At 28.9% G+C, this 22,160-nt stretch overlaps 7 protein-coding genes across 7 annotated transcripts; 4 read left to right on the top strand and 3 right to left on the bottom strand.

The window, feature by feature from the left end:
* Positions 1-491: 491 nt before the first annotated feature.
* Positions 492-866, top strand: GO595_004828 (uncharacterized protein; the record flags this gene model as incomplete). Its single annotated transcript, XM_067918003.1, has 1 exon — positions 492-866. One exon carries the CDS (start codon positions 492-494, stop codon positions 864-866), a length of 375 nt encoding a protein of 124 aa, XP_067774846.1.
* Positions 867-2,562: 1,696 nt separating this feature from the next.
* Positions 2,563-3,585, bottom strand: GO595_004827 (uncharacterized protein; the record flags this gene model as incomplete). Its single annotated transcript, XM_067918002.1, has 1 exon — positions 2,563-3,585. One exon carries the CDS (start codon positions 3,583-3,585, stop codon positions 2,563-2,565), a length of 1,023 nt encoding a protein of 340 aa, XP_067774845.1.
* Positions 3,586-6,784: 3,199 nt separating this feature from the next.
* On the bottom strand, positions 6,785-8,248 carry GO595_004826 (dolichyl-phosphate-mannose-protein mannosyltransferase; the record flags this gene model as incomplete). The annotated part of the gene is made up of 1 exon (XM_067918001.1): positions 6,785-8,248. One exon carries the CDS (start codon positions 8,246-8,248, stop codon positions 6,785-6,787), a length of 1,464 nt encoding a protein of 487 aa, XP_067774844.1.
* A 417-nt stretch (positions 8,249-8,665) lies between these two features.
* GO595_004825 (uncharacterized protein) lies at positions 8,666-9,349 on the top strand (the record flags this gene model as incomplete). The annotated part of the gene is made up of 1 exon (XM_067918000.1): positions 8,666-9,349. The coding sequence occupies one exon, from the start codon at positions 8,666-8,668 to the stop codon at positions 9,347-9,349; it is 684 nt and encodes a 227-aa protein (XP_067774843.1).
* A 1,989-nt stretch (positions 9,350-11,338) lies between these two features.
* Positions 11,339-15,271, top strand: GO595_004824 (regulator of nonsense transcripts 1; the record flags this gene model as incomplete). Its single annotated transcript, XM_067917998.1, has 1 exon — positions 11,339-15,271. One exon carries the CDS (start codon positions 11,339-11,341, stop codon positions 15,269-15,271), a length of 3,933 nt encoding a protein of 1,310 aa, XP_067774842.1.
* Positions 15,272-19,881: 4,610 nt separating this feature from the next.
* GO595_004823 (uncharacterized protein) lies at positions 19,882-20,418 on the top strand (the record flags this gene model as incomplete). Its single annotated transcript, XM_067917997.1, has 1 exon — positions 19,882-20,418. The coding sequence occupies one exon, from the start codon at positions 19,882-19,884 to the stop codon at positions 20,416-20,418; it is 537 nt and encodes a 178-aa protein (XP_067774841.1).
* A 378-nt stretch (positions 20,419-20,796) lies between these two features.
* Positions 20,797-21,243, bottom strand: GO595_004822 (ubiquitin-conjugating enzyme E2 5B-like; the record flags this gene model as incomplete). Its single annotated transcript, XM_067917996.1, has 1 exon — positions 20,797-21,243. The coding sequence occupies one exon, from the start codon at positions 21,241-21,243 to the stop codon at positions 20,797-20,799; it is 447 nt and encodes a 148-aa protein (XP_067774840.1).
* Positions 21,244-22,160: the final 917 nt, after the last annotated feature.

The raw sequence follows: 22,160 nt of genomic DNA, 5'->3' as shown, positions 1-22,160 counted from the left end.
ATGTTAATGCTAAAAGTATTTATTTGTTATATTTAAAATTTATTATAATAATTTAATATTTCAAAATAATATTTGGAAATTATTTATATTATTTAATACAGCACTTATAGAGGCAGATATTTATTTTAATAATTTTGACCTAACAAAAACCCTTACAAAAACCTCATCAAACGTTTTTACAACAATTCAATAAATATCGTTCAAATTTTATCATTTTTATATTTTCTAATAAAAGTATTTGTCATTAATGACTCTAATTACGAAGATTCTGATGATAATATTATCCGCATCTATAATTTTTCCAACGCATGCTCATGCTGTTATAAATCTTAATTATACTATTGAAGATTTATGGTCAATCGACATCTTAGGCCCGAAGAAGTCGATGATCTCACCATTCTAAACTACACGCATGACCGATATGATGAAATTATAGAATTTCTCCTAAAAAACTTGTGACATGGAGGATGAGTGTAAAAATAACTCTCACTATGACTCCTGAAGAACATTATAAAATGACAGGCCTTCCTGAAGATGTAAATTTTGGTGATGCTGGAGATTACTGGAAAGGATATTTCACGCAAGCATATAATGATTCACTCGAATATATGATACAAGTTGACTTGTCATATTATAGATATTTAAAAATATCTAATAATGGTTTGACACTTAAAAGTCAGTGGCTCCAACCTAATCATAATTATAATCAATATAAAGGTTACTACACAATTATCATGGACTATACATCTTCTCTCATGACCAGTGTAGAACATGAACGTATTTCTCGTCAAGAAGTAAGCAAGCAACAGGTAATTTTACCGGGTATGGTGCTAACAATGATCTACACACGGATTACGAAAAACTAGTTGTTATTTGGTGGTGGATTAGTGATAATGTTGAATATGCCGGTATACCTCAAAATGGAAATTCAGGTATACGGCACTGTTCTTACATAAAACTGTATGCCAAGGCTACTCAGCTATATCGACACTCTTCTTCAATCGCGCAGGTATTGAAGGCTTTTCTGTAGTTGGAGTGACGTCAAGTAAACACGCATGGAATTGGGTTCATCTTGGCGAAGAATGGTATGCATTCGACAGCACAAGTTCTCTAGAAGGATTGTTCTTAAGGGGAATCAATGCTTCTTATCATAGGAAGGAATATAAATATATTTATAGTGAATTAGAATGGGGATTCCCAATTACCGATTATGATTATCAGTATAAGAAACATGTTTATATGGAACCTATAGATAAACCAATATTATATCAAATGGAAGCAACAGACTCTGGATTAATTGGATCAAATCTTAGGTGGACAGTGAAAAATGGGCTTCTTACGATTAAAGGAAATGGACAAATGCGCGATTTCGAAAACGAAACACTTGTTCCATGGAAGAACTTCTTTAATGACATTACAAATCTTAAATTTGAAGAAGGTGTTACATCTATTGGTGCTTATGCATTTTATAATGTAAAGTAACTGACATATGAAAAATGCAAAGATAAATTGGGATCAGTACAATCAATTGGAAATAAGGCATTTTCAGATTATGAAGGATCTTTAAAGATGATGCATTAAGAATAATTAATGAGTTAAAGTTTTTAGATGAAGAAAATAAAGCAAATTACATTAAACAAATTTCAAATGCAGAATCAAAAGAAGATACAGACAAAATTGTTGCTGATGCAAAAGCTGCAGCAAATGAAAATGAAAAAGCACAAAAAGCAACAGCAAATAATAAAATTAACGAATTAAAGTTTTTAGAAGAAGAAAATAAAGCAAATTACATTAAACAAATATCAAATGCAAAATCGCAAGCAGAATTAAGTGAAATTATTTCAAGTGCAGAATCTGCAGCAAATGAAAATGAAAAAGCGCAAAAGGAATCAGCAAAGAACAAAATTAATAATTTGTTTTTGGAAGAAGAAAACAAATTGAATTATACAGCACAAATTTCAAATGCAAACTCAATTGCAGAATTAAATGAAATTGTTGCAAAAGCGCAATCACAAAATGAAGAAATAAAATCAAATAAAAAAGAAACAGTTAAACAAGACATCGGAAAGTTGGAAAATTTGGGCGATTTGCAGCAAGAGTACATTGATAAGTTAAACAATGCCCAATCAGAACAAGAGTTTAATCAGATATTACAAGAAGCGATTGCCAAAAACAAAGAAATGTAATCAAATGGAGGAGACGACTCCAAAGATAACACCAACACAGCAGTGGCGATAGCAGTTCCTGTTGCTATTGTCGTAATTGCAGTTGTTGTTGTTATTATTGTCCTTGTTGTTAGAAGAAAGAACAAAAAAGAGATCAGTTATGAACCTTAAATTTTCTGTATTTAACAAACAGATCGGATCGGAATTGCATTTAATAAAGCTAAATAAATAAAATCTCTGAATTTTTCACCGAATGGTTAACCATTAGTTTTTGCTAAATCCAAAATTACGACTGATCTTTTGGTTGTATCCTAATTATCTATTTCAAACATGGAGCTGACTCAATGAGCAGTAATACCACTGCGGTAATTGCGTAAAAATTTCAAATAAAAGTCGTTTATTGTTTATTTACAATTTCATCTTCTGCAAAATAAGATTGTCGCAACTTTTGTTCCATTGCCCTTATGCACTTTGGAAAGAAGTTAAGAGAATAAAACACATCTCTTGGCTCGATTCTTCTGTTATTCAATTTTTGATCTTCTTCAGCTTTTCCACCGAAAACCTCTGCAGCGTGTGCACTAAACTGTCCTACCTTTGGCTGAGGTTGGCTCTTAAACTTACTGCTTACATTTTCAACTTCTTTTAGATATGTATATCCTTCATTTTCATGGGCAAAGTTCTTATTCATTGTTCCTATCTGCTTTAATTGGTTTGTTATTTTATATATTTGGTGCCTTGTCTCAAGAGCTTCGTTCGAATTCTCGCTAGGTAGAAACGGTTGGTTCTTCTTTAAGTCGATCGATAAAAACAACGGTTCGTAACGGTCGTCTTCATCCGCATCAGTGTTTGGGACGAAAGCGTGCTTCCTGAGCGTGTTAGAATAGCACAATTCAAGGGAAAGGAAGTATTGCGAAATTTTCGGTGAAAGTGTGATTTGTCTTTCGCTTACTGGTGGGACATAATAATTGGTACGTTGACGTGATGATTGACCAGCAGCTAAAACAATTTTACAAAGTAAAACAGATACATTTTGAGTGATAACTTTGATGGCATCAACTGAAAATGTTGCATTATTCTCATCGGCTATCCTTTTAAAGTACTCAAGAATAGCATTCTTTTTAAGGAGCTTGGAAAATGCAAGTGGTTTTTGAGAAATAGGTAAATGATAACTTGAATGTGCAAAGGCTTTGGAATAAGGAAGATCAATTCTATGAACTTGGGAAGCAATTAAAGGAGAAATTGGTTTCAGGTTATTTGCATCAAATGCATGGCTTGGAAAATAATCAACACCATAATTATCTTTGATTGGCCGAAATGAAAGTGGAACCGATGTTGTAGGAAGAGGTCTTTGGTTGAGGGAAAGTGAAATTGTTGAGGTTTTATCTGTTTTTATCGGAGGCTTTTGCTCAGTTTGCTGCATCAAGTTGTTATTGCTTAATAAACGGGCGATAAAGAGCTGTTTATTATGTCACTTTTTATCAACAAAATCATAGTTAGTTTAATGCACTTTTTAATATACTTTTTAAATTTTTTATTTGCATAACAATCATTAAACTGAACTATAAATCAAAAGAGCATTATAATACTTGACTACAGTTTTTTAATTATAAAATGTTTGCACAATTTGTTTTTTTTAATTCTCATTTAATATTATGTTTTATTTTTTGTTTAAAAATGGACGCATTTATCTTTTTTCTTTTTATGCTTCTTAAATATTATTTTAAAATATTATATTAATTAAAAAAATATTTTCAACATTAACATTATCATTGATCCCTTTATGTTCAAGAAGTAATTTAACTATTTCCATATTATTGTTTGCTTTTGCAATGGAAAAAGGTGATTCAAATACTCACAAAAATTTCCAAATATTATTTTGAAATTAGAAATTATTATAATAAACATGATACAAAATATACATGTATTTGTTGAATCGATATAAATATTTTTTTGTTCAAGTAGTAATTTAACTATTTCTGTATGATCATATCTGATTGCATATGTAAGTGCTGATTCAAAAAATTTGAATAATTTTGAAATATAATATTATGTACATAAAAATAATTAAGATACGCGTCATAAGAAACAAATAAAAAGTTAGAGCATTCACATCAATTCCTTCTTGTTCAAGAAGTAATTTGACTATTTCTTTGTTACCATTTTTGGATGCATACATAAGTGCAGTTCTAAATAGTTTGAATAATTTCCAAATATTGTTTTGATATATCCCAAAATTTTTATAATAAATTAAAAATAAATAAATAAAATTATGTTAGCGTATACATCAATTCCTTTTTGCTTAAGTAACAATTTAATTATTTCTGTGTTATTACTACGAGCAGCATTAATAAGTTCTGTTTTAAATGATCTAAATTATTCCAAAATATTATTTTAAAATTTCAAATAACAAAAATATATAAAAAACAATACAAACAAATATCTTTTGCATTAACATCAATTCGTTTTCGCTCAAGAATTGATTTAAATATTTCTACATTGTCAATTCTAGCAGCATACACAAGTACTGTTTCAAATAATTTTAAATATCATCAAATAAGAAAAAATAACAGAATTATTTTTGATATTCACATCAATTCCTTCTTGATTAAGAAGTAACTTGATTATTTCTATATGATAATATGCAGCTGCATATATAAGTGCTGTATTAAATAATATAAATAATTTCCAAATATTATTTTGAAATATAAAATTATTAAAATAAATTTCAAATAAAACAAATAAATATCTTTAGCATTAATGTCAATTCCTTCTTGTTCAAGAAGTAATTTAAATATTTCTATATAACCATTTTTAGATGCTAACATAAGTGCTGTACTAAATAATTTAAATAATTTCCAAATATTATTTTGAAATATAAAATTATTAAAATAAATTTTATCTTTTGCATTAACAGCAATTTTTCTTTGTTCAAGAAGTAATTTAAATATTTCAATATGACCTTTTTCAGCTGCAATAATAAGTGCTGTTCTAAATGATTTGGATAATATCCAAATATTATTTTGAAATGTCAAAAACTTAAAATTAATATCAAATAAAACAAACAAATATATCTTGAATTGACAATAATTCCATCTTGATTTAAGATATATTTAACAAGTTCAATATTTCCTGATTCTGTTGAATAAAGTAAAATATTTTTTGGAAGTTGATTTTCTTCAATAAAATGTTTAACAAGAAATAAATTTCCAATTTTTGCTGATTTGTTAATAATATCTTCATTAATTTCCATACCTTCTCCTATTAAAAATGAAAAAATTTCATAATTTTGAAATGAAACACAAATTTTTCCTAATTCTGTTTTATCATTAATCTTTCCAATTTTGTTGTCATACAAATATTTAAATATATCATTTCGATGAAACTCAATTGCTGTTTCATATGCATCTTTAAATGAAGAATGATTTTGTTCACATAAATGAATGATTTCTTCATTTCCACCTGCAATTGCATATTTACCTGTGTTTATTACATTTGCTCCATTCATAAGTAAAAATTTAAAACATTTAATAGAAGAAAAAAATGCTGCATAATCAATTAATGTAACATTTTCTTGATTAATAAATGAACATCTTTCATAAAGTGATGGTTCAATTTTTTTATTCATATCAAAATCATTTTGTGATGACATTTCTTGAAGTTTTTCTATTTCATCATTCCGAATTATTTCGGCTACTTCGTTTTTATTAACTCCTTCTTTAACATATTGCTTATGAAGTTCCCAATTATTCTTTGAAAGTTTGTGATAATTTTGTTTTACAAACCTTAAAAATTTATATTCTATATGATCATATTTATACTTTTTACCATTTATTTTTATTTTTTTATTTCATCTTGAGAAAGATATTGAACAAAAAATATCGATTTTGTTTCATTTGCTACATTTGTGCTAATTAATTTTTGTTGTATTAATTGATTAAGAATATAACATGATTCTTGTGAATTTAAGCTGAGAAGAAATTGTGTAAAAACATAAAATATATTATATTTGCTCTCAATGGATCCTTCTTTTGTTTCTATTAACTTTAAAAAATTTAAGTAAAGTTCAAAATCTACGAGATCTCGTAGAAAATATTGAATGAAAATGTTGCAACTTTTCCTGAGGCTCTATATTCAAAAAGTGAAGAGTATTGTGAGAATAAACCTTTAAAAAAAATCGATAATTTTGGGGGTGAGAAATCCTAGATATTTATTCCAGGATGTGAGTACCTTATTCGCAATTTAGAGAAAAGCCCGAAGGCCTTCTGCCTCAACCCCCTTAATGTTTTTCCCCCAAGTACTGCGGCTACACCTACGATGATAAAAGCACATCAAGATTTCATTTTTGTATGGTATTGAATGCATTCAATATTTTCTATGAGGCCTTGCAACCCCGAAAAACCCCTGTATGCTTTTATCGTTGTTGGCCGTTTAGACGGAAACCAAAATATCGGAAAACAGAAAAATATTGGAACAAGAAATTCATAACAATCAGACAGTATTCCACCATCATATTTCATGAAAGAATTATTCTTTAAGAAGAACCAAATGAAAAACGAATTCACATTTAAATAAAAACATCAAAATTAAAGAAATAGACTAATAAAATGTGTTTTTTTTATTTATTCATAAATCCATTTATGGAACATAATCTTACTGAATAATTTATTCGAAATTGGTGTTCCATATGTAATCGGGAACCACACCATATAAGCCACCAATGCGGCCAAACACAACAAAGCAGGTGTTACGAAAGCATTTGGGAAGAAATGGCTCAATGCCACAGCGCCCATAATCAACGACACAATCAACGGAATGAAATAGTGATAGTTATACATTACTCTTTTTATACAAGCGAAAGGCAAATAAGAAATCAAATAACCAAACAATAGCCACAACAATTTCCTACTCAAATCCCATCTCAAACACAAGAAACACAAAAACGCAATAATTCCGACGACTCCGGAGAGCCATACTACAGGCGATCCCACGCACCAAAGTTGTGACATGTCTTCCACCCATAGATATGTACCTTTCCCAAGCATGAAAGGCCATTGCCACCACTTAGATGAATAACTATGTGTAGCGCTAATTGCGAAATTACTACGAAGCATAATCGATATCAAATTAATTGTCGAAACAATGTAGTTGTCATGCTTATGCTTACTTAGTTTTTGGCAGAAGTCAGGCGTATGATACCTACAGCCAGGTCCTGGATGCGGAAGCATCATGAAGTGTATGATGAACGATAGGAAAAATATGGAAAATCCCGAAATGGCACTAATGAACGAATATAACATGGCTTCTATCAATGGATATGTCATTAAGTATACAACTACGAGTGTTACAGCGATGCCACATCCAGTGAATTTAATGCTAACACATGAGCCAGCAAAAATACCTGCAAGAATGGAGATGTACTTGATATGCTTCGGCTTGCGAGTGATAATGGAACAGAATAATAATGTTAGTGAAGCAAAAAATGAGAGATATGCATCAATTAAAACCAAACGGGTTTCAACTATTAACGCATTGTCCGTGCTCAGAAAGAGACCAACAGTTAGAGACCACTGTGGATTAACATCTAGGATACGAAGTGTAAGATATATGACAGGGGCAATTAAAGATCCGGTTAAACATGGCCATAAACGGAGGCGAGCTATTTGCGACTTGTCAAGAGGTGCGCCAATATAAGAATATGTTTGGTTGGGTTGGTAACCACTAATTAATGAGCCAAGATATAGTAACTCTTTGCCAAGTGGGGGATGTATATCGAAATAATAAATGCCTTTATGATAGTATTGGGTAAAATTACCAAAATAAACCTCATCAAAAACAACAGAACTTGGAGAACCATTTTTGATTAAATGAGTAACAAACGATATAAATGTAACCAATGTTAAAAAGAGATAATCAATAAGTTTAAAAGTAAAATGTGATGGATAATTTCGAGTAAAATAAAGGTTTAAATGAAATAAATCTGGTTTCAATTTTTTTGCATTCTTCTCTTCTAATCGTTCTTTCCTTTTCCTTTCTGCTTCTCTGATTTCGTTTTGTCTGTGTTTTATGTTCTTGTTTCGCTTCATTTTCAGAAATTCAAAGAAACTGTAGTTTGAACGATGAAAAAAATCGTTATCGGAGGGACGTTAATATCTGATCAGCTCATTGAATTGACTATCTTTGTTATAATGATACAAAAACCACATTGCCAATTAATAATTCGAATTTATAATAAAATTTAAGCATTTATAATATATTATTTTTAGGAGATAATTAACTGAACCAATAAATTTATGTTTGTATTAATGAAATCAAAATATCAAAGGAATTAATGGAAATATATATATTTGAAGTATTAAAAGTTTTTGAATATAAATACGATGGTTTTTCATTCATTCGATCCTATCGTACTACTAAAACGTCATAACTTTTTGAACGCGCACTTTTTCATTTTGATGTAGTTCTGATGCATAAAGATCTTTAATAATCAAATGAAGCGAACAATGCGCAACGACGAAAACAGATCTCCGAATGAGCAAAAGGAAGCAATTATTGAAAAACAGGATCAACAAATTGCCCATCTCAAAGAACAGATAATGAAACTTCAAAATCAACATTATAGGGTTAGAGCTGAATCATCTTTACAAATGGCTGAATTAAAGAAGAAACTTGATAATACTAGAAAGAAGGCAGCTTTACTTCAACAAAAAATTGAAGAAATTCGAAATATCCAAGCGAATATCCAAAATGAGGAAATTGCTAATGAAATAATTGAGAACATTTGGACAATTCTTATTAATTATCGAAAGGAATTATTCCAAAAAGAGGAAGAATATGTTCCGCCACCAAAAATTAAAAAAGTTTCCAAGACACGAAAGCAAGCTCAAGACACTCCTGCCCCATTTGATTCTCCAGACATTGCTGACATTATGGGCACTCCTACAACACCATCAATTCAAGAAACACAAGCATTCGATAGCATTGCTTCAAGGAGAACCAGAAGAAAATCCACTAAAAATGTATGCTATAAAGAACCCACTCTTAAGGAAATGCTATCTCCAGGTAGTGCTTATGCATTTTCAATTGAAGATGGAATGGGAACTCCCACACTTCCACCAAATTACACTCGCGATACTCCGGCCTCAACACGAAAGAAAAGGCGGACTCGGAGCCAAGCTTTTGTATGATTATCAAATATATTTTTTTATTCATAAACCATTTTTCTATTAATTATTTTTAAAGATAATTATTTAATCCATTTGCCTAGGATCTAAAGAAGTTTGTGAATGGTAAAAAATTTTTTAAATCAATTTCAAATATTTGGTCGAATCGAACAAAATTAAATTTAAGAACATTTAAATGGTAAGGTTTGTCTTGTATTCATAGTTATATATAAAGTTTTATGTTTGATACTGAAGCTTTGGATGTTTAGGATGAGGAGCATAAATGATTTAACATAAATATTTTTGAATGCTTATTTGGTCCGGTTTTCTGACAGTTGTTTCGGCGCAGGTTAATAATAATTCAATTTGTACAAAGAATAATGTAAACATTGATAATTTACAAACGTTGCTTTGAATTAAGTGAAGAAAATATTCAAAAACCATTTGTTGAACAATTTGTTTTCTCATTACTTGTTTCCCTATTTCATTTGATAATATTATATGTAAATTAATATATTCATCTTCTTATTCACAAAGAAAAGAACCTAATGTTTATTTTGAAATTCTAAAGAAAATTTTCAAACCAAAGAAAAAGAAATTCATAAAAACGACACCGAAATAATTCTAACTTTTGTACAACTTCTTCGCAAAGATTGTTATAAAGAAGAATCGCATTATCTTTTAGAGAAGATGTTTGAATAAATATAATCACATCAGAAATATTAAAAAATGAGAACTCATAGTATTTTGCACATTATCTTACAAAAGAAACACTTAATGATAAAATTAATTTGAAGACTTTTTTATAAAATATGAAGATTTTTTTGAGAACATCGATATCCTTTCGCAAGATGATTGGAAACTTCATAAACAATTAATTAAAGAAGGAATTAATCCATCTGAACTTTTAAAAGCAATTCGAATTTTGATTTTAATCAAGAAGTTAACTCAACACTTTATGAAAGTTATTCATTTGTGAATTGGAGTAATGTTCTGCTTATTGATTATGCAGCATTTTTTGGTTCAATTAAATGTTTTAAATATTTATTGATAAATAGCGCTAAATTAGACTTACAAACAAGCATATATTCGATTGCAGGTGGAAATCTTGAAAAAATGCATTTATGTGAACAAAATCACTCATTATCACCATTATATGGAATAGCAATAAAATTTCATCGAAATGATATTTTTAAATATCTTTATGAAAATAAAACTAATGAAATTGATTATATCAAATTTAGGTGTTGATTGTATTTTATATAATAACTATGAAATTTTGTTATATTTAATAAAAAAAGGAATGAAAATTAATGATTCTATGATTATCACAGCAACAAAAAATAATAATCTTTTACTTGTTAGATATTTTCTTGAAGAAATTTGTATACCAACTAATATTTTACCATATGTAGTAGAAACATGTAATATTGAACTAGTTAAATTCATTCTTGGACATAAAGGTTTTGATATTAATGGTAAAAATTTTTGTTTATTATTTTTGAATTTTAATGAAAATATTTGAATTTTTTGAATAACATTTGGAATTTTATCATTTTATTTGTAACAGCAATTTCAGTAGCATCAGAATATTGATATTTAGAAATATTTAAGTTACTTATAAAAGAAAAAGGTATTGATTTCGGTTGTAAAGATATATATTTGTGTTATATAATATTTATTTCATTTATTTTATGTTATGAAATTATATTTGGTGTTTAAATAAATAATTTAATACAGCACTTTTTTTTGAATCAGGCTTGGGCAATGTTGAGAATTGAATTAACCGATTTCAATTTATCGAACCGTAAATTGAGCGGTTTCAATTTACGGTTATTTTTTATTTCAATTTTCGAACTTTTTCGGAGTAATTTACGGTTTGTCACTTTTCCCGATTTTATCATACAAAAATCAACCGTAAATTGACCAAAATTGAAAATTGGGCTGCCCAGAATACATTTAAGACACTTTGATAATGGCATTCTTTAATTCATTTTTATTATTTATCCAAAAATGCAGTCAACAAAACTTGAATTACGTGAGATAGAAATAGATCCAGTAACTGATGTTCCTCTTTGTTATGTTGAATTTTTCCAAACTAATTCACAAAAAAATAAAAAAGATGTACCAAAACAACCCATTAAAATCGAAGTAATCAAAAAAGGAAAAAACGATTTTACAGTTGTTCACAATATCTCATCATTTTTCACAAATAAAGAAACAAGAAACAATTTTGCCATTAAAATCTCAAATGGACTTGCCACCAAAGCAACATTTAATGATGATGACTTTATGATTAGAGGGAAATTTGAAGAAAAAATCGTTCAAATTCTTAAAAACGAATATAACATTCCCAACGAAAGCATTTTATCGTCAGATATCGAAAAGAAAAGTAATCAAATCACTGTTGAAGCCATTGGAATTGGTAAATCAGTTAAGGTTACAATACATAACTTACTTTTATACGTTCAAAATGTTGGCAACGTCAAAACGAAAACTCATTTTCATTTGAAAATACCCAAAAACGAGATTAAAGTTTCTGAGAAAGATGTCATCTTTAATTATACCAAGAAACCTAAAGATGTTCAACAATTACTTGAAGAAAAATTCCGAATTCCGAAAGAAGAGATCCAATACGTTGGAACATTTTTTCAGGAAATCGAAGAAATTCCTGATGAACCCAAATATTTATTTAAAGAATTTTCCTATGATAAAAGATCCAAATGTAAAAGTCTTAAGGATTATCAACCCCTTAGAAATCTAGGCAAATATCAGAAATATTATGATGAAGTCCTCGGCATTATATATGCAGAATGGAATGATGCCATAGAGAACAAGAAGCGACTTCAATTGAAACTTCAACTTGAATTCGATAAAGGAAATGCATACACTAAGAATGACCAATTATATATCAACTGGCAAACTAAGTTTCCTACATCAGTTGGCTTTTTACCTAATTCAGACATTGATGTTAATTCATTTTCGGCTACTAATTATCTTTTTTTAAATGATGTTGTTAAAATCACATGGGATAATGCTGAAAGGAAATTCAACATGATGAAAGGTAAAATTATAAATATTGAAAAAAACATAGTAACAGTATCACTTAAATTATCAACAAAAAATTCGCCACCAGATTATGAAAAGAAAGATCGAATAACTTATACAATTGATTTTGAACCAAACTCAGTAATATATAGACGAAGAATAATAGCGTTATCTCAATTGGTATTAAATACGCAAAGTAGACTTCGTGATTTTATTATTTATAAAAACCCAAACGAAAATGATGTATATGAAGATATTGATGCAAGTTTTGATTTCTCTGATTATAAAGATTTAACAGGAATTGATAATCCTTCACGTTTAAAGTTTGATCCTACATATACACAAGAAGAAGCTATTAAAAAAGCATTATCAAATACAATCACTTTAATTCAAGGGCCTCCTGGATGTGGTAAAACAGCAACAATTGCTTCAATCGTCGTAAATTTTTTACGAAAACAAACACAAAATAAAAAGCGAATTTTAGTATGTAGTCAAACAAATGTATCTTTAATGAATCTTTTAGATTTCTTAATTCCACCTGTTAAAGCACTTAATAAGAAAATTGTTTGGGTATCATCAGACAAATATAAAATTAATAATCGATTAAGTTTTGAAAGAGCAAATAATATATTAAAACAAACACTTTTTTATCAATGTTTAACGCGGAATAGTAAAAAAGGAAAGAAACTTCAAGAATTAATCCTGAATGCATGGGATTATCATTTACCATTTAATCAGATTATAAATAATTTAAGTGATGAAATTGGAATTAATATTGCATATGAATCTGATGTTGTAGTAACTACATTAGAATCATCAATGAATTCATCGATAAAAGATTTATTATTCGATACTGTCATCATAGATGAAGCTACACAAGCAATTGAAATGTCCGCAATAATTCCATTTGTACATTATCCAAATAAAATTATTTTAGTTGGTGATCAAAAACAACTTGAACCAGTTTTATCACCTTCACTTCAACATCGGAAACGTTATGTATCAAGTTTATTCACACGATTAATTCATCGCAATATGGATTATACAATGTTAGATGTCCAATTCCGAATGCATCCATTAATAAGTAAGTTTCCAAATCAAGAATTTTATTATGGACAAATTCATAATGGAATTACTGCACAAGATCGTCGAAGTAATATTACTAACATTAAAATGCCAATTACATTTTATAATATTCAAGGTGAAGAATCAAGAAATTCAAAAACTTTATCATATAAAAATGAAACAGAAGCGAATTTAATACAATCAATTGTTAATCGTATGATTAAAAAAGATAAAGTTCAACCAACAGAAATTGGAATAATTGCATTTTATTCATTACAAGTACAATGTTTACAAAAGAAATTCGAAGTTTATTATTATAAAAATCAAATAAAGATTTCAACTGTTGATAGTTTCCAAGGAAGTGAACGAGATTATATAATAATTAGTTGTGTCCGTTCTAATTCAGATGGAGAAATTGGCTTTTTATCTGATATGCGAAGATTAAATGTAGCAATTACACGTGCTAAAAGAGGATTAATTATCGTTGGTGATCGATTTACATTATCATTAAATGATAAATGGAATTCTTTGTTCAAATATATAGAACAAAAAGTTGGAGAATCATTTAGTAAAGATCTATCATTAATGATATCAATCCAACAAAGAGATGATAGTAATAAATTAATTATAACATTTAAGAAACCTAAAGAAGATTTTGAAATGTTTATTGAAAAAATGCCAAGCGAAGACCCAAACGTTGGATTTAATCTTAAAGAAGTTAAATCTTCAATAACAAATGCTAATAATCGAATATTATGGCCAGATGACGAAGAAGATGTTCAATATTTCAAAGATTATGTTAATACACTTCTTAATAAATTAAATGAAGGTAAACATATTACAATATCATATGATACAGAATCAGTTTGTATCCAATTTGGAGAAGTTTTTGATGAAGATTATGATTTATTTGGTAAAAATCTTAAACCAATTCCATCAATCGGAAATAAAGAAGGAGTAATTGCATTTTATTATACAAAACAAACAAATGAATTTGATTCAACATATTTTAACTTATCAAAACAATTATTTGAACATCCAAACATTACAATATTAACATTTGATTTTACAAATGATATTGAATTACTTATTGAAAATGGTATTAATCCAAACATGAAACGAATTATCGATGGACAAGTTTCAACTATTTATGAGCAAACAAATGAAATAAATTTAATAAGTTATACAAATGTATTTGGGTTAAAACGAATATTCAAAACAATGAAATATAAAGGCGAATATGTCGAAAATGCAATTGAAGAAATATGTAATGGCGAAAAGAACTTTCCATGGGCATATAATCATTTTGTACAAAAAGTCACAAACATTCCGCCGACGTCAGAAGTAACAAAACAATTTCTTCAATATTCAGCTAATGATATTCCTTTAACAGCGTTAACAATTGCTGATATTATCGAAAAGGACTTATTAAATGATACAATTAAATTAACAAAACAGAAAGTAAATGACTTTATAAACGCAAGAAATGAATATGGTAAAGCATATAACTTACGGCAATCGTATTTCCTAAAGAATGATTACACAATTATAACACAAAGTTCTTTTGATTCTAATGAAACTGTCGAAAATTTGATCGAATTATGGGATAAAATAAGTAAAGTGATGTCGATGATACAGTTGGATAACGAAAAAGTCGACGAGTTACTAAGAATAAGTAAAAAGGAGAAAGAAAACATCAGTGAGCGAATGAAGACATTGGAAGAAATTATGGTGGAAGTGGAAAACTGGAGGGTAATATGCAAAGGGGCAAAGTTGGCATTGCCGATGAACGTGAAGCCATTAGATCCGCTCGGGAAAGAATTTGGGTTTTAGGATTATTTAAATGTTAAAAAAAAAATTTAAAATGTATTTTAACTTTTGATAATGGATGAGATCGCATTGTTTATGATCTCAATTCAGTAGTATAAAATCTTATTGTAATAATAAAATAATGTAACATACCGAATGCTGTATGAGTAAATTGTGGTTATCATTTATTGTCGATATAGAAAGAGAACGCATGACACGCTCAAGTAAAACCGAAAAAAAATAAACGGCTTTATCCTGGGGCGGTCAATTTTTTATATCGAATGGAAACTAAAAAAAAGCAAATAAAAATATTAATGTTAGTTTAAAAAAACTACATTTGATTTCAACAGGAGATTTAAGTAATGATACCAGAAATGAAAGCATCAACAATTATACCATTTCAAAATCTTTTTCTAAAGATTTTACTGAGAGAAAAAAGTGTATCGGTTTCACTTTTTGAACATAGTTCTACCCAATCATCAGAGAAAAAACTGATCGAAAAGTGCTGCAAGTAATGTTAAGTGATATCGTTTCATTAGAAAAAAAATTTTTTACCTGAACTTAAAGCATTTGACGAAGTTTCTCTCTTTCTCTCTCTTCTTCCAATCTTTTCATTTGTCTTTTCAGCCTTTTTCTTTCAGATACAGCATCATTCTGAGCTTCATAAGCATCTAAACAATTATAAGTCTCCACGACTGCCCTAGAAATCGATTCCTCCATTTACACAACCAGATGTTTTATTGCAATCAGTGATTGTATAAGTGTAATACCTTGTAAAATTCTTTGTACAATTACTTGTACAATTTTTATCTTTGAAATATTGGTAATGCATTGGATCGAAGATTTTGTTTTAATGCTATGTAAGGGAAGAAATGTGTTTCCAAATCATGTACCTTACCATATTTGACTACGTACGAGCATTAAACTTTACGGAATCATTTATGCGCTTACTAACATATTTCTTTCCATACATTTCTACAACAGTATCATCTTTAAGCTTTTCATAAAACATTTATGCGCTTACTAACATATTTCTTTCCATACATTTCTACAACAGTATCATCTTTAAGCTTTTCATAAAACATTTTTTGTGTTTCTTTTCCTAAATTATTATGAATTGTTCGAACATATGATAATGCAGTGTAATAAATTTTTTGTACAATAATTCTCTATTAGCTCCTTGATAATCTCGAAGATTAATAATGAATTTAGCATCTTCGTTAGAAACGACTTTTGATGAATATTTTACATGAAATTCTTTAACTGTTTCTAATAAAATTGCAATTTGTTGTTGTATAAAGAAACTTTTAATAATATCATAATATTTTGTTTAATATTTTTGATGTATATATATTTCGAATAAATGTGTCACATTGTGATATAAATTGTATATAAATTGAACCAAATTTTAATAAGTTAACCCATTCTACTTCTTTACATTTAATAACATTTGTTAATATACATTTTAATGGTAAAATTTGATCAAATTGAAATTTAAGACTTTCGAATTTAACTTCATTCGCTTTATCAATTGGTGATCTTCTTTTTTAAAATTTATTAAATTTATTTTGGAAATTTTGAACTGCTTGTGAATAACTATCATTAATTATTGGTGCATCATTGCACATGTACTTTCCGTACTGAAACTTTCATAATTATAAAATCCTCTAAATTTTGAGAATTCGATTTGTTTTCTTAATAAATAAATGTTTTCTTCCGTCATATTTCATTTGAGTTTGTGTTAATTCCTTCATTTATTGTATAAATGCTTTTGTTATCAGATAAAATTTGTCATTGTTCTTCTTGTAAAAAGAATGTGCTTCTAAATGCAGGATGAATTACACTTGTTTCGTTTGTTAATATTTCATGTTTAAGATCATTTATACTCATTAAACCATCAGTGATTTTAGCATAAGTTGATTTAAAGAATTTATAAGTTGATAAATCAATGAAAAAATGATTATTAAGATCTTTATCATAAAACAATCACAATCAAAAAAAGGCTCAAATATCATTGTATTAAGTTGACTTCGTTTTGAATATATATAAGTTGTTGGTATAAAATCATTTAAAGGAATTCTTCCTAATTTTTCATATGTTTTTTGTAGAATTTGATAACAACGTTCATAAATATTTTCATTTGCTGAATAAAAGTTCCATAATCCTTCAATGATTTTCTTCATTGAAAGTATTGGATTAGTTTCAATATATGAATCAGATTCTTCAATAAATTAAAGTTGATCTTCATTAATATTTAAAATTGTATTCTCTTTTGACATTTGTATTAATTCTTCTAATCCATCAATTTTAATGCCTAATCATTTGTTTGATTGATTTAATATTTATTTTTATTTTTACATAAATTATTAATGCATAGAAATTTTAAAAAATTATAATATTGTTTTATTATTTCAGGTTTTTTGGTATGGGGATTTAATATAATTAATATAAATCCGTCTCATCAATAAACAAAAGCCAACCAAGAAGAAAAGACATGAGATAACAAGTGAATCAATTCCTGCACCTCGTGATATATTTTCAACATATTCACAGTGAGAAATAAAGGAACAAATATCTTTTCTTTTCGTGTTAGAAACTAAAGCTGATGAAACTGCAATTTGAAAAAATTTCATCAGTGTTCCAATTAAAAGCTGAACTAGTGCAAACGTTCGAATTTTTTTTTTTTTCCAAAAACAAAAGAACTAGAATCGAAACAACGACTCCAAGTACGATTAAAAATATCATTGCAATGATATAATTCAAGAAAATATTTGACCCAGATTTGGTAGTAATTAAAATAGCGACGATAATGAAATGTAGAAAAGGGATTACTTCTAATATTTGATACCATGGGAACACTTGACCTTCAATAATATCATAAATACCAAAGATAACAACTGTCATCAACAAGAAGTGTTTTGGGGTTTAAACTTTTTGTCAAGAAGTGTTATGTACGGAAATTCTCAAAAATCATTCAATTTCGATGTAAACTATTCAATCACATTCCAACCCATCCCTGCGGTTGTGATCGTATTTCACTGAAAACCCGGGGCTTTTTCAGTGAAATACGATCACAACCGCTCGCGCCTTCGGCGCTCGCATAAAAAAATTTGTTGTAGAGTTGTATACTCGTTTTGTCTCATGTGAAACAAATTGATTAATGAACCCTTCAACTTTTTGTGTGTAAGATATTGTTGAATTCTATTTTACACCTTTGTATAATAGTTTCATGTGTATTCCGATTGTTAACGGTTTTGGGGTGGTCCACAAGGATCTTCAGTTCTTTTCACTAAATTTTCACATTTTTTGTATCACTGTATGCTTTTAACTTTTGCTAAAATATTTTGAATTGCACTTTTTCAAGGAATTCATAAATTTTACTTTGTATTATATATTTTGTTACAAACTTTCTAGAGAGAATTCTGATTTATTAAAAATTGTATTGTATTATATAAAATTATCATCTATAATAGATAAAAAATATTCATCATTGTATTTATGAGATTCAGCTCTGAATTGCCAAATTAAATTTAATCTGCATTTGCTGCTTCAACGAGGGTCGTTCTTCCGCCTCTAACGGTCGCTAGTACGATAGAGTGAAAATTTTAGCTTGAATAGTTTACTCATAAATTGAATGATTTTGAGAATTTTCCTACACAACACTTTTTGTCAAGAAGTTTCCATTCAATTATCCGATGCGTATAAAGAGAGATTTAAAAAACACAACTTACCCAGTTTTTAGGGAACAGTGAACAATGTCTACCAAGGCCCTCTCGTAAACATATGCAAGAAACAGATATCATATAATGAAGTCGAACAACTTAATTTTTGAACAACGGATTGGGAAGATGGTGTTTTTAAACCAACACGTCATCTGGCGCTAAATGCAAGAGCCTGGAGCAAAATTTGCACCACCTGTTTTTCATTCAAAACAGTTTATATGGTTCAATTTTGTCTACATAATATTATAACATAAATATGAAACATCTTGTGATCTTATCATAGATTCAAACCTCTATTCATTCTTTGTTGACTGCTTCAAATAATTTTTCTCCTGAAAATGCAGAAGCGGTCCATCTTTCCAATGAAAATAGATCAAATTGATACAGCCTGCTCATTTTGTTGTCGATTTTTGCTCATAATAAAAAACGCTAATTAATTTGTAATTTTCATTTATATAAATATTGTTTGGGTTATATGAAATCATTTGTAAATAAAGCATAACTTACAATCCTTTGGGTTAATCCCCTTTTATCTTTTCGTACCTTTTGTTATATCAAAGAAAAAAAACCATTGAAAAAAACAATTGAAAAGAAATTCAATTCAATTTTCTATAGTTTTATCAAAAAATAAACGTACACAAACCACGTCACTTTTAGTTTGCCAATTTAATCACCCTTTGTGCCAAGTTTGACTATCTTTGTTTACAATAATGACCGTTATGTCTAATGAACCAAAACCAACTTCAACTCTGCGACCTTATATTGCAGAAAATAGTTTCAAGGCCTATTGCAAAAATATTTTGGGACATAAATGAATTTACAGTTTCTTTAAATGAACCATTATCTCTTTCCATTATTGAAGAAAAACTTCATAGGGGACTTTATACATCAGCAAGTCATTGGATTTCCGATATGCATGATTTGCTTTCCAGTAGTGTTTCTAAAAAATCAGGGCATCCACTTCGTGTTGTAGCAGCTCGTCAATTAATGGATGAATTAAATCAGTTACTTTGGGAACTTTCTCCATTACTTTGTCCTACCATTATAAAATTTGAGTTATTAGAGTACAATTTAAATCAATACATATCGAAAAACATTCCATCATTTCAAATTCAGAATGACAATACAGATCGCTCTCCAGTGGCATATGCGTTAAATAAAGTACCTAAAATTGACGAGGAGATAGCAAATTACATGAAATTAATTACATCTCCATCATTAATTCTTCGGGCACTTTCATTTCTTTCTTCTCTCCAGCCCGAAGTGATAGAAATCAATGACGATTCACTGAGCATTGTTTTTTCTCTTATGTCTTCTGAAACTATAGAAAAATTTGGGGAATTTTTACATAAGTTAGCAACAGATGCTGCTTCTGGAAAATTTGACCCTTACTTCCAAAACATACAGAGCAAGGTAAAGCCAGCCATACCAATTGTTAATAAAACATAAATTATTATTATTTAGAAATTTAACATTAAAATACCGAAAAGATATATCTGGTAATTTATTGGTATCACGTTTGGTTGGGTTTTGTGTGTTATTCCGTTTAAAAACAGAATCCGAAGAAATCAATTATTGATTTCTAAAATGTGTTCAAATTTAAAATTTTAAAGTTTGTTTAGGGTGTAGCATCGTATTTATTAAAGAATTCTTATAATTTTGAATACTTTAAATTATTTCTCAAAACTTTTTTATAAATAATTTAAATGATGTATAAAGAAAATTAATAAGCAGCAAAAAGAGATGGGGTTATAAATAGATGAAGATTTATTATAAATCTTTTGACGGAATTTGTAATGACTCATGGAAATTTCGCATTTTTTGATTTTACTGTGGTTTAGCATAAATCTCAGTCCATTCCTTTGCTTTTTGAGTAAAGGCAGCACGATCATCTTTATATTGAGCAGCTATTTCAGCTGATAATGAATCATCAGGATCTGGAGTTGAAAGCAAGTAGTACAAAGACAGAAGAACCTTTGTTGCATTTTCTATTGGGGTCCAACTTTTAGATAAAATGTCAAGACAAATTTCACCATGCGAGCCAACATTTGGGTGGTAAACTTTAGTGTCAAAATTGCACTGTGGTGGCTTGAGGGGATAATCAAATGGGAATTTCATATCAATAATGAAATCACCACCTTCATAAGGAGAACCTTCTGGCCCTTTTATGTGTGCTTTCCAATGAAAAAGATCTCCACCAACGAGTTCTGCTGAAATGCCCTCCGTGGATGCTTGAACCTTTTTGAACTCATTTGAAAGTTTTCTTTGTGCCATTTGGTCACCGTGCTACTTTTTATGTTTAGTAACGAAGTTTTATGACTTTTTGAATTGATAGGCGATATAAAATTGAATATAGACGATCAAAAACAATTCAATTGTAAAAAATGAAACAACACTTTATATATAATGACCGTTTAAAAAAGGAGAATGATCGTTTTTCATTCAATTAAATGAGCAGTGCAACTAAGGTAGGTATATAATGCGGTCGGCCTCCAGGGTTTTCGTGATCATTCCCGACCTTTAGTTTTCACTTTTTCACTGGGGGATTTCCGGGGTCTTCGACCTCCGGAGGTGCCCTTCGGACCCCTCCGGAGGTCGAAGACCCCTCCAATCCCCCGAGTGTGCTCGCTCCGCTCGCAACAAAAATCAAAATGATTTTTGTGAGCCATACAATTCGATAGAAAATTTGAATGAGCATTCAATTTTGAGAGAACGCGAAACTTTTTCATAGGGACGATAGCACTTTTAGCACCACTTTTCGCATAAACCTATCAAAAACCTCGTATAACCAGCACAAATTGTCCCCGGTTATTATTTGGTCGGAGGTTAGTAGTCAAAAAGCGACGGTTATTGTTTGGTCGCATGGCAAACTTATTTCAATGAACGAATGGCCAAAATACACAATCATAAAAATGTCACTTAATCACTTCACTCTTTATGAATTCAGACTACTATTCTGTTACAAAGCTAGCCGATTTTATCAAAGAAAAAGATCCAGATGCTACAGCGGTTGCTTTATTTTTTGAACCAAAAGATGACAAACTTGGCAATTTTAACAATTTTATAATTAAGCCAATTGGCATGATTATCAAACATAAAAATTTTCAAGATTTCTATTTTGTACATAAAGAATTGATTGAATTCTTCAAACAAAGAAATATCAAAGTATCAATACCAATTATTGATAATAA

Source organism: Histomonas meleagridis, assembly GCF_020186115.1.
Source record: "Histomonas meleagridis strain 2922-C6/04-10x chromosome Unknown contig_30, whole genome shotgun sequence".
NCBI classification, from domain to species: Eukaryota; Parabasalia; order Tritrichomonadida; family Dientamoebidae; genus Histomonas; species Histomonas meleagridis.
The sequence above is the reverse complement of the archived record's forward strand: the minus strand, read 5'-3'. Positions and strand labels throughout refer to the sequence as shown.